At 35.6% G+C, this 13,084-nt stretch overlaps 1 protein-coding gene across 1 annotated transcript; it reads right to left on the reverse strand.

Moving 5' to 3' along the window:
* Positions 1-1,465: 1,465 nt before the first annotated feature.
* Positions 1,466-2,994, reverse strand: LOC108471684 (uncharacterized). The gene is made up of 4 exons (XM_017773264.1): positions 2,533-2,994; positions 2,316-2,408; positions 2,030-2,229; positions 1,466-1,973 (listed from the first exon to the last, which is right to left on the reverse strand). Exons 1-4 carry the CDS (start codon positions 2,992-2,994, stop codon positions 1,466-1,468), a joined length of 1,263 nt encoding a protein of 420 aa, XP_017628753.1.
* Positions 2,995-13,084: the final 10,090 nt, after the last annotated feature.

Below are 13,084 nucleotides of genomic sequence, written 5' to 3' on the forward strand. Positions count from 1 at the left end.
CATCAACATACAATGACACAATCAGCAGGGTCTCCTTTTCATCCTTCTTAACATAAAGAGTGGGCTCACTTATGCTTTTTGTGAACCTGAGCCTTGATAAGTAGGCATCAATTCTATCATACCAGGCTCCTGGAGCCTGTTTCAGGCCATACAGAGCCTTTTTGAGCTTGAAGACCTTGTGTTCTTTACCTAGGACCTCAAATCCTTTAGGTTGCTCAATGAAGATTTCTTCCTTGAGGAGTCCATTTAGAAATGCTAATTTCATATCTAATTGGTGCACTTTCCACTGTTTCTGAGCTGCCAAGGCAAATAGCAGCCTTATAGTGTCCAACCTTGCAACAGGTGCAAAAGTTTCAAAGAAATCAACCCCTTGCTGCTGACTGTACCCCTTCACAACCAACCTGGCCTTGTGTTTGTTCAGTGACCCATCTGCATTTGTCTTGGTCCTGAACACCCATTTAACACCAATGACTTTTCTATTTTCTGGCCTATTGACCAGCTCCCAAGTGTCATTCTTTTGAATCATGTTTAGTTCAGCCTCCATAGCCTCTTGCCAGCATTTCTCTTTTGCAGCTTCAGCATAGCAGGATGGCTCAACTATGGTCATGGCACACCTTTCATAGATGTCTGCCAGTGTTCTAGTGCCACGAATAGGTGCTTCATCATAATCATCTTCAGCTTCAGCTTCAATTTCAGTAGGCTGCATATTAGGACTATTCTGATCTTTTTCAAGTAGGCTTGCATCTGTTCCATCCCATTTCCAATGCCCTTCTTCATTAAACTTTACATCTCTACTGGCAATGATCTTCTTGGTCAATGGATTAAAGATCCTATAACCTTTCTTCACACTGCTGTAGCCTATAAACACCCCTGGTATGGACCTTTTCTCAAGCTTAGTCCTTTTCTCTGCAGGTACTAGTGCATAGCACAAACAACCAAATAACCTTAAGTGTGACACTGTTGGTTTTTGTCCAAACCAAGCTTCAAAGGGTGTTTTTCCTTTCACTGCATTAGTTGGAAGTCTGTTCAGCAAGTAAATTGAAGTGTTTACTACCTCAGCCAAAAAATTGTTAGGCATTTTAGCCTTAAACAAAAGGCACCTGGCCATATCAAGAACTGTCTTGTTCTTCCTCTCACAAACACCATTTTGCTGTAGTGTCTAGATGATTGTTAGTTGATGTTGAATTCCAGCATCATCACATATCTTTTGGAACCTTTGAGACACATACTCGGTCCCATTATCTGACCTTAAGCATTTCAGCTTACAGTTGGCTTGGTTTTCAGCCAAAGCCTTGAATTTGCAAAAAAAGTTAGCAACATCTGACTTTTTCTTCAAAAAAGTTACCCAACAGAACCTAGTGCAATCATCAATAAAGAGTGCAAAGTACCTGTTCCCATTTAAGGTAGTGGTCTTCATGGGTCCACAGATGTTTGTGTGAACCAACTGGAGCCTCTCTTGAGCTCTCTATGCTTTGTTGGCAGGAAAGGGCAGTCTGGTCTGCTTGCTAAGCTGACAGACTTCACACACATCATTCTTTGGCTCAATGCAGGACATGTCTTCAACCAGGCTCATTTTGTGCAGTAGGCCAAGTGACTTGTAGTTCACATGGCCAAGCCTTCTATGCCACAAAATTGACTCATCAGCCTGAGCCACATGTGTCTTTGGCTCTAGCTGATTTACATCCAAAGTGAAACTTCGATCACTCATGGCTACTATTGCTAACACTTGGTCGACAGCATCTTTGATCACACACACCTTGCCTTCAAAAATGAGAGAATACCCCTTCTCCAGTAGCTGACCAACACTCAACAAATTTTGGTCAATGTTAGGTACATAAGGAACCTCAGAAATAGTTTTGTTACCTGACTTTGTGCCAATCACTGCCTTTCCTTTTCCTTTGGCCTCTAGGAGCTCACCATTCCCTATTCTGACTTTGGTCACAAAGGTCGTGTCTAGCTCCTTGAACATGCTTCTGTTTGAAGCCATGTGATGAGTACACCCACTATCAATCAGCCACATCTTACTAACCTTGCTCGAGCTTGCAAAACAAGAAGCTGTGAAGACATGCCCTTCCTATGCTTCAACATCTTCAGCTGTCTGAGCTTGATTCTGATGGTGTAGCTGTGGTTTTGGTTTGTTTTTACACACCTTTTCAATGTGTCCAAGCTGTTTGCACCCTCTACATGAATGTCAGGCTTGTACCAGTAGTATTTTTCAAGGTGATTGGTCTTCTTACAATGAGCACAAGGTGGAAACTTTCTTTTGGTGGCTTCTTTCTTGCCTTTATCCTTCTTTTCTATCTAAGGCTTCTTGCCTTTAAAGCTGGAGCTCGAGTTTGGGCCTTCTCTGCCTCTGGCCTGAAAAGCTTCCTCTGAATACTCCTCCATTCTGTTTGCTCTTCTTTGCTCTTGTGCATAGAGAGCATTTATCAAATCTGTCAATGGAATAGTTGATAGGTCCCTCGAGTCCTCCAGAGAAAAGATCTTTGATTCATACTTCTATGGCAGGGTTGTTATGACTTTTTCAACTACCCTTTGGTCACTGAAATCATCCCCAAGCAATCTTATGTTGTTGGCAGTGGCTATTATCCTGTCAGCATACTGCTTGACAGTCTCTGACTCCTTCATCCTCAGTTTCTCGAAGTCCCTTCTCAAGTTTATTAGTTGCTGTTGCCTAGTCTTCTCAGATCCTTGAAACTCCTTCTTGAGTTTTTCCCATGCCTGCTTTGGACTATCACAGGCCATTATCCTTGTGAAGATCACATCTGAAACTCCACTTTGAAGGCATGACATGGCCTTGTACTTCTTTGCACAGTCTTCATTATACTGCCTGATCTGAGCAATGGTCGGGTTTGCTCTTAGGGGAGGTGGCTCAATGTCATTTTGGACCACATTCCACAGGTCATGTGCCTGCAGGTATGTCCTCATTTTCACAGCCCAGATGTTGTAATTTTCACCAGCAAAAATAGGTGGTGGTGGAGGTGAGAAGCTCATACTTGCAGCAACTAAAAAATAGACCAATAACAACAGCTCCTGCTTCTTTCTTTCAAACACGAGTCAGCCACAAATTGTGCACAACCAAGGCCCTCAAAGACAACAGGCTCTTGATACCATTTGTTGAGTTTTTCACACAGGAAGAAAAACAGATCTATTTTACCTGGGTAAAATATGAACAACTTGTTGAGACTGAAACAACAAAGTAATAAACCCGGGTAAAGTAAGTGTTAAGTTTCAATCAAATGATCAATGAAACAAAACAAAGAGATTTTGTGTTTGAAAGCTCAAAGATAGAAGCAAAATTAGATAAACAAAATGAAAGAACAAGTTGGCTATGCTTGTTACTTCACAAGTAAAAAAAAAACATAATACTTAAGTAGATGGGTTACATAGAAAGAAAACAAAGCTTGCTTGTGCAAGTAGCTAAGCTGTAAAATCAGCATAATGACATCCTAAAATGACTACTAAATCAGCTAAGAGCATGGTTAATCTTAGTTGAACATTACATAAAAGGATAACAAAAAAACTAATAAAGTCAACTATTACAAAAATGGTTCTTCAACCGAATTACACCATGGACATTTCAATACCTCAGCTGGACTGCTTGGTCACTTGTATGCTTATGCATAATTGCATTGTAGCATGCATGTTGCTGCTGTAGTTGCCACCTTTGAACAAAGTTGCATATACAAGTGATGGCTTCTTGCAATTTCAAAGAGTTGTCTGCTTCCAAGATGGAGATGTTAGTGGGGTTCATGTCCCATAAATAAATTGCAATTCAAAATGAAAATTTCATGTGTGCAAATCTTGAATACTGACTTTTGTGGTTGTAGATTCTTGGGGATTATAATTTCCGCATACTTTGGTTTTTCATGTTCTTTTCTCTGTATAGGTTTTGTAAATGCTAAAAGGAGCTTTTTTCTGTCTTACTAACTTGTTTTATGATCCATAATAGTGATTCATGGGCCATTTACTTCCCTTTGTTAAATTTGAATATTAATTAACATCTTTTAATATTAAAATGCCACATATTCAATTTTAGACTGAAATTGGAATTTAAATTTTAAATCAAACAAGTAGGAGACTAAGTCCTGAATAGTTTAAAAGAGAGGGAGTAAATTTCAAAACTTTGAAGAGTTAGGGACTGGTGGTATAATTAAACCTACTTGAAAGAATTCTATCAAATAAGCTATCTATTGGAAAGTGAATGTATGTGGTCAGCAAGCTAATTGTTTGTAAATGATTCCAAGTTCACAACATTGTTCAAAATAGATAAGACTTTCTTCTTTCTATAACATGCTTGCATTCTGTTGCTCAATATATGTTTACATTCTCTACTTCATGTTTGAAAGATGATTAAAACTGCTTTGCATGTTTCATCATTGATGTGAACATGGTGGAATTGGCTCATCATCTCTAATTCCAATCTTGGATTGAGCCTTTTCATGGTATTAAGGGGATGAGAGTTACCACAAAATAAGGGCTTTCATATTACTCTAAGCCAACAGTATAGGGAACTGGCAATTTCACGAGGCCTGACTCGTTTTGGATTGCTTTTTCTATGGTTCTGAATGTGTTTGGTCTTGCTTGCAACATTTGCTGTAGTCTTGTGAAGTTGCAAATCCTTCTTTCTATCAATAAATTAATTTATTCAGCATTTTATTCTTATAATATATATAAGAATTTATTATTCTAATTTTTCGTTATTTTAATAAATTCGGATCCCCTTTCTTTTTGCTCATTTTTTAATTTTATGTTCTCTCTTTTAGTCCTTTGTTAATTATCTTTTTTTGTTGGTTTTATCCATGCCCCATCCATTTCTAAAATAGAAATAACATTTCTCAAAAAATAAAAAATCAAATCAAATTTAATAATATTGGGTAAAAATGGCGAAAATATCTCTCTAGTCCCTCCCAATTTCAAAATTAAACAAATTGGTCCCTTTCAAAAAAATTAGAGCAATTTAATCCATGTCAATTTCGAAACTGAACAACGAAGGACAATTAATCAAGATATTAATGTTTTCCATCAATTGTACATGATTTTGATTGGGTTAATAACAAATTTAGCTATCAAATTTTATACATTCTATCAATTTAGTCTTAATTTAACAAATTTATCTTGCAACATTTGTGTAAATGCTGTAAATATTGAGGTTGAATTTGTTGAAGTTTTCTTTAGAATTAAGGCCAAAATGATAAAATATATAAATATTGAAGGCTAAATTTGTTATTATATCAATCAAAGTTATGTACAATTGACAGAAGACATTAACACATTGATCAATTGTTCTTAGTTGCTCACTTTTGAAATTAACAATGATTAAATTGCTCCAATTTCTTTTGAGAAGAACTAATTTACTCAATTTTAAAATTAAGAGAGACTGAAGAAGTCCTTTTAAAAAACAAAAAAACAAATTTTAGGTTGCATTTACCCTATAAATTAATCAATTATACTAAGATTTTCCATAGGAATATGTCAAATGAGTAAAAATTTTACATGATGAAGTTAACTTTTAAATACTTCAAAAGTCTCAACTATTTTATAATTTTTCTAAAAAATCCAATAAAAGGTTTACAAGACAACTAAAATATGAATTTTATTTGAATTAAAATATTAATTCACTTTATGAAATAATGCTTTAAAAAATTTCCTCTTGATTGCTCCAAAAATATAAGGCAATCCAGTTATTAGTGGGAGCCATGTCTAGTACAATGATTTCTCAACATTTAGCTAATTTTTTTATCAATTTTATTAAATTAGACAATTGATCACTTAATTTTCATATATTTTTATTTTGTTTATCTATTGTTAATTCGATGTTATTGTACGAAGGTAAGGTAAGTGCAATGCAAACTAGATTGGCAAAATGTAACAGAGGAAAAAGAAATGACGAATGATACAATCTCTGAACATGAACTAGGGTTTTTGGCTAGTACAAAGGAGGTTGTCTATATGAATGCATGGGAGTAGTGTATGCGTCAAAATAAGTCCTATTTTGTTAAAGTCTATGTAAGTTCGATACTCGCCAATATACGAGCTACATGAAGTCTATTTGTGTGGTGTATTCACCAATGGGCAAACTATATGTTCCACTGAGTTGGAAAGAGTCCATCGATCTGTGTGATGTATAGATATCCTAATGTTCACTTTGGAACTCACTAAGTTCTATGAACTTACTTCATTTATATTCCCTTTTCAAGACCACTGAAGAAATAAAGGAATCTTAAAGGACTACCCCAGAGTATACATATTATGTGAGGCTTATAGTGATTTTGTATTACGCATGATAAGAGGGTGCCGTCAAGGCTTGAAATTTGAAGAAAAATATTTTGTAACAAAAAAATGTATCTGTTAAAATGTGTTCTTTCCTTTGAGGCTTCAAACAAGCACTAAAAGTGGGTCGGGACTAAATCGAGTACTTAAAAAATTTATAGAAAAACATGGAAAATTTTCAAAGTGTAGGGGACACACGCCCGTATGGCTAGGCTGTGTATCTCACACGACCAAGAGACAGGCCCATGTCACAGGCCGTGTGGGCATTCGAAATAGGATCACAAGGTCGTGTCTCAGCCCGTGTCCGACCCTATTAACTCATTGACTTGGGTCACACGGCCAGACCACAAGCCTGTGTGCCAGGTCGTGTACCTTTCGAAATGGCCTCACACACTCGTGTGCCAGGCCATGTGAATATTTGAGGGTATACTAACTTGTGCCACATGGCCAAGCCACACACCTGTGTGCTAAGCCGTGTAAAGGTATTGACTTGATTTCTAAGTAAGTATCAAGAGATACACGGCCGTGTCAACTGACCGTGTGTCACACACGGCTGAGACACACACCCGTGTCTTTGCCAGTGTGGACAAAAATGGACCATTTTCCAAGCCTTATTTCTCACTCAAAGTGGTACTGACCTAAACATACCAAATAACATATGATCATATCATCAATAGGCATTCAAACCAATCTTAACCAAGTCCAAATTATGCATACCAATACCAACAACCATAATACTTATAAACATCACAATTGGCCATTCAAAAATATACCAATATCACTTTCAAAAATTCACCTAAATGGTCAAATGCATAAATTCACTTTTGTGCCTAACACATAACCTATATGCCATTTCTAATTTCAACTCTTTAAAATTCTACTCACACAAAATCTAGGCATTTTCAAGACATTCTATACATCATGAAGCTAACCACACACGCTTATATATATATACATGTCAATCCATAGCAATTCAAACCACATTAAATAGCCAATTACATAAACAAAACATATAGGCTTCCACTAGTCAAATGACCTATACATGCCATATAACCAAAATACATTAAGTCTAAAAGTACCAAAATAAAAGATTGATAGTGTGATGCAATCTCTGACAACTTCCAAAACGAGTGAGCTTCCGAATAACTATAAAACACGAAAAATAAACAAAGTAAGCAATTAAGCTTAGTAAGTTCGTATAATTGCAAATATAACTTACCAATTCAATTTAGTGTCATTAGCTTAACATAAAACCACCAACAAAGTTAATTATGAAATCACAAATCTCATAGATACAATTTCTACATGATTCACGAACCTACCTGTACTACTTCATATCGAACTCATATACTCTCGTAATACCACTGTGCCTGTTGAACCATTTGGAATAATATAGGATACTCGGGAATTTCGCACACAAAGTGCCAAAACATGATCGAAACCTTCTCTATCTCATATCTCATATAGATGCTCACTCTCGAGCTACCACTAGGTCTACTCACACAAGCTAACAGTTAAGATGTAGCTACACGGTGCTGCTCAAACAAGTTGACGACTAACCGTAACACATTCCAAAAAAGTCAACCATCGGTAAAACGTACAGGACCAGCACCCAAAATACGGTAACCCCTAATGACATGTCATTTGTATCCATCTATTCCTAAGATTCAACCGGGATCCAAATAATTGATGATATCTCGTAGAGAATTTTCATAGTATTGTATCATCGCAATTGTATTAATTAAGCATGTAAACACATATAATTTAAAGTTTATTAATATACGAACTTACCTCGAATTAATACGGAGAAAATCGACCGATCAATCTGCTACTGTATTTTTCCCCCGATCTAATTCCAAACGTGGCTTTTCTTGATCTATATAATCAAATTTAACCATTTTAATATTTATTCTATTCAATTCAATCCAATTCCATATTATGGAAAAATTACCATTTTGCCCCTAAACATTTTACTACTTTACAATTTAGTCCCTAGCTCGTAAAAATGAAAATTCATGCAATTTAACCCCCATCAATGCTAGCCAAATTCTATATAGACCCATAGCAGCCCATACATTTCATTATTTCACACATTTACCACATAATTTTTACATTTCTCAATTTAATCCCTATTTGACATTTTCAACCAAAACCACTTTACAAAACTTGTTTATCTAAAACAAAAACCATTTATTTGATACCATCAAACATTAAAACACATACACATTCATCAATGGGAAAACCCTCCCTAGGCTAGCTAGATTAAGCTACAACGACTCTAAAAACATAGAAATCATTGAAAATGAGTCAAAAATGCATTTACATGCAAGGGGGCTATTGCTAAACCTTCAAAAGCACAACAATGGAGGTTTTTGCTTCTTATTTTCTGTTGAAGATGCACTTAAGAAGATGACAATTTTTGTTTTCATTATTTTACTAAGTTTATTTATTAAATTACTAATTTATCCTTAGTAATTAACCTTTCAAAACATCTATTTAGTGTCCATAAATGTCCACTCGCTATAAAAATGGTCTAATAACCACATAAGGACCTCCACTTTAAGTTTCAATAGCTAATAGACACCTCTAGCTATTAGAACATAACTTTTGTACTTTACGCAATTTAGTCTTTTTTATCAAATTACACACGCAAACAGTAAAATTTCTTAATGAAATTTTCATATGACTCTATTAACATGCTGTAGACATTAAAATAATAAAATTAATATTTTTATTTCAGTTTTGTGGTCCTGAAACTATTGTTCCAATTTTACTGAAAATGGGTTGTTACAACTCTCCCCCTTAGGAATTTTCATCCCTGAAAATCTTACCAAAAAATATGTTAGGGTACTATTTTATCATAGCTTCTTCAGGTTCCCATGTAGCTTCTTCGATACCATGACGTTGCCAAAGTACCTTCACTAAAGCTATTCTTTTGTTTCTTAACTCTTTAATCTTTTGGGCCAAAATTCTGATCAGTTCTTCGCTATATGACATGTCGAGCTGAATTTCAACTTCTGCCGAAGAAATTATATGTGAGGGATCTGATCTCTACCGTCGTAACACGATACATGAAGCACATTATAAATTTTTTCCAACTCTGACGATAATTTAAGTCTATGCCAAAAGCCCTATTCTTTTGATAATCTCGTACAGCCTAATAAATCGTAGACTCAATTTCCCTTTGCGACCAAATCAAAGAATCTTCTTCCACGATGATGCTTTCAGAAAGACTCTGTAACTGATTTGAAATTCAATATCTTTATGTTTTAAATCCGCATACGATTTTTGTCTATCTGATGCTGCTTTCAAACTATCGTGAATCTCCTTCACTTTCTCTTTAGTCTCTCTAATCAAATCAACCCCGTGAATCTTTTTCTCACTAAGCTCAATCCAATACAACGAAGTTCGACATTTATGACCATATAAAGCTTCATACGGTGCCATCTTTATACTCGATTAAAAACTATTGTTATACGTGAATTCAACCAACGGTAAATATTTTTCCCAATTACCTTCAAACTCTAAGACACAGCAACGAAGCTTATCCTCGAGAATCTAAATTACTCTCTCAGACTGACCATCAGTTTGGGGATGAAATGTCGTGCTAAAATACAACTGTGTACCCAAAGCTTCTAGCAACTTCTTCCAAAATCGTGATGTAAACCGCGGATCTCTATTCGAAATAATGGAGACTGACACTCCATGCAATCTAAAAATCTCTGAAATGTACAGTTTAGTTAATCTGTCAAGTAAAAAGTTTGTATGTACTGGAATAAAGTGTGCAGACTTCGTTAAACGATAAAAAAGAACCTAGATTGCATCTTTCTTTTTCAGAGATAAGGGTAATCCAGATACGAAATCCATCGCACCTCTATCCCACTTCCACTTAGGTATCATTATTGGCTGTAATAGTCCCAAGGCACTTGAAGTTTGGCTTTAACCTGTCGAAAAATCAAGCTTCTTGACACAAATTCTGAAATGTCACGTTTCGTACCTGACCACCAATACATCTGTTTCAGATCACTATACATCTTAGTACTCCCCGGATGAATAAATAAGCAACCACTGTGTGCTTCGTGTAAAATTTTCTGTACAAGCTCAGTATTCTTTGGTACACACACTCTACCTCTAAACAACAAACAATCATCAAATCTAACCTGAAATTCTGAATCAGTAGTTGACTAGCACTATATTCTTCAAGCTTGCAATTCATTATCATATTTCTGAGCCTCCCAAATTTGTTGTAAAAACATCAGTCTAACTTTTAATTCAGCTAAAATAGAACCATCATTAGACAAAGTAAATCGTGTATTCATCACTCTCAAAGCGAACAAATATTTTTTACTCAAAGCATCTGCAACTACATTTGCTTTCCCCGGGTGATAATCGATTATTAACTCATAGTCTTTCAACAATTTGAGCCATCCTCATTGTCATAAATTCAAATATTTTTGAGACATCAATACTTCAAACTTCTATGATCAGTAAAAATATGGCATTTTTTACCGAACAAATAGTGTCGCCAAATCTTCAATGCAAACACGATCGCAGCCAACTCCAAGTCAGGTGTTGGATAATTCTTCTTGTGCGTCTTTAACTGTCTGGAAGCATACGCTATCACTTTACCTTCTTGCATTAAAACACATCCCAAACCGTTCAATGACGCATCACTAAAAATTACAAACTCTTTACCTGACTCAGGCTAAACCAAAACTGGTGCTTCAATTAACAGTGCTTTCAACTGATTAAAACTCTGTTGATATTTGTTAGACCACTCAAATTTCACATCTTTTTGTAACAATCGAGTCATCGGTTTAGCAATCATCAAGAACCCTTTTACAAAATGCTGATAATAGCCAGGTAATCCCAAAAAACTTCTAACCTCGAATATGTTTCTTGGTGGCTTCAAGTCAACAACCGCTGAAATTTTGCTCAGATCAACTCTGATGCCTTCCATTGAAACAATGTGTGCCAAAAATCCAACTTCTTGAAGCCAAAAATGGCATTTGCTGAATTTAGCAAATAATTGTTTATCTCTCAAAGTTTGTAACACAATCCTCAAATTCTCGGCATGTTCAAATTCATCTCAATAGTATATCAGAATATCATCAATGACTACTGTAGTGGGCCAAATTTGCCCGGCCCGCACAAAGACAAAAACAAAATGAAAATAAATAAATAAATAAAAGAACAAACCAATAGTCCATTATCTGTCCAATTACAACCCAAAATCAAATATCCTAAAACCAAATTAACCCCAATGACCCAAGACCCAAAATATAGGCCCGATAGGCCCAGAAAATTACAACTTTAGAACCTTAGGGTTCTCTCCCTTGCGCCGCAACCAGACAACGCCTCTAATAGCCACGCCACGCCCCCGTACCCGAGTACCAGTACGTAGCCCTCGTACGCCATGCTCGCACCTCCGTACGATGCCAGCGGATTCCGTACCTGCAAACAAATACGAAAACACCAGCACATCAAAGAAAAAAAAGAGACAAAACTTGTATTTTATTTTTCATTTTTTCTCTCTGTTTTCGACTATAAAGGCCATGTAATAGCTGTTGTATTTTTTTTACACAACAAAAACACAAAAACGTACAAAAACAGACACCATTTTTGCAGATTGAATAAAAAGAAAAAGCCAAAAAGGTGATTTAGGGTGCCTCATATTCCCTTTCTTTCGAATTTGTTTTATATTTCTTAACCTTGCATGTGATTTTTGAGTATAATAACATCAAGACGGAGACTTACCTTCGTGTGTGACCCACCGGAATCTATCATCTTCGTCGACATCGAAGTTTGATAAGACTCCGTGGCCGAAATTGGCAGACCATGGCGCTGGAATCGAAACAAGGAAGCAAAGGGACACCATCGGAGCGTCATTCATCATTTGTGAGGATGAAATAGTGGCTGAGCGGTGCAAGAATATTAGGGTTCCCCTTTTTTATTGTTTCGACCGAATGTTTGGCTTTGGGGCCCTTTTAAGCAACCAAAAACGGTACTGTTTGGGCCTGTTTCAATGACTCCAAAATGGTGCCGTATGGACAAGGCCCCACTGACTCAATTCCTAGCCCCGATGACCCGCGCGTTTTGGCGGTGAGGGTTGATTTGCAATATCTGTCCTTCCCAGTTCACCCCGTTTTCAAATCAGTTTATATTCGCATTTCTTTTTCTTTTAAATTTCCCCCATAATTTTCGCGCGTTTGCATTTTGATCCGCGCTTGTGCGCAGCGTTTTAGGGCCTTGATTAATTCCAGTTTGAGCCCCTATGCATTTGTGCGCTTTGCACTTTAGTATTCTTTTTGATTATTTTATTTATAAGTTAGCCCATTCATTTTTAGTTGTATTTTAATTAGATCCCTTTTTATTTTAATAGTTCATTCCGTTTATAATTTGTCCCTTTTTTAATTCTATTTTAATTGAGTTCTTTATTTATTCATCTTATGGTTCATTATCATTTTTTTAATACATATCCAACACTTTGTCCTTATTTTTATTTTTATAAATTATTTTAATAATTTTATTTCGCTTTTAAAACCACTATTGTAATGATTTTTTTTATATATACGCTATTATACACACATATATATACTTTATAGTAAAATTATTTTATTCTATGCATATTATTAATCTTATATTATTTTACACATATAGTTTATTTTAAATTTATTCTCGTCTTTTATTATATAATCTTACATAACATATCTTTTAAATTATTATTATATATATTTTTATCGACACTTATGTTTAATCTATATATATATTATAAAATTTATGTATTTTATACACGTAGTTTTCTTCATAT

The sequence above is a fragment of the Gossypium arboreum genome, chromosome 11 (assembly GCF_025698485.1).
Source record: "Gossypium arboreum isolate Shixiya-1 chromosome 11, ASM2569848v2, whole genome shotgun sequence".
Lineage (NCBI taxonomy): Eukaryota > Viridiplantae > Streptophyta > Magnoliopsida > Malvales > Malvaceae > Gossypium > Gossypium arboreum.

Coding starts and splice junctions, on each gene's coding strand:
- LOC108471684 (XM_017773264.1), bottom strand. CDS start 2,994: ATGAGCTTCTCACCTCCACCACCACCTATTTTTGCTGGTGAAAATTAC. Junction 2,409..2,532: donor ATGATTTCAGTGACCAAAGG/GTAGTTGAAAAA, acceptor TCTATGCACAAG/AGCAAAGAAGAGCAAACAGA. Junction 2,230..2,315: donor CTCGAGCTCCAGCTTTAAAG/GCAAGAAGCCTT, acceptor CATTGTAAGAAG/ACCAATCACCTTGAAAAATA.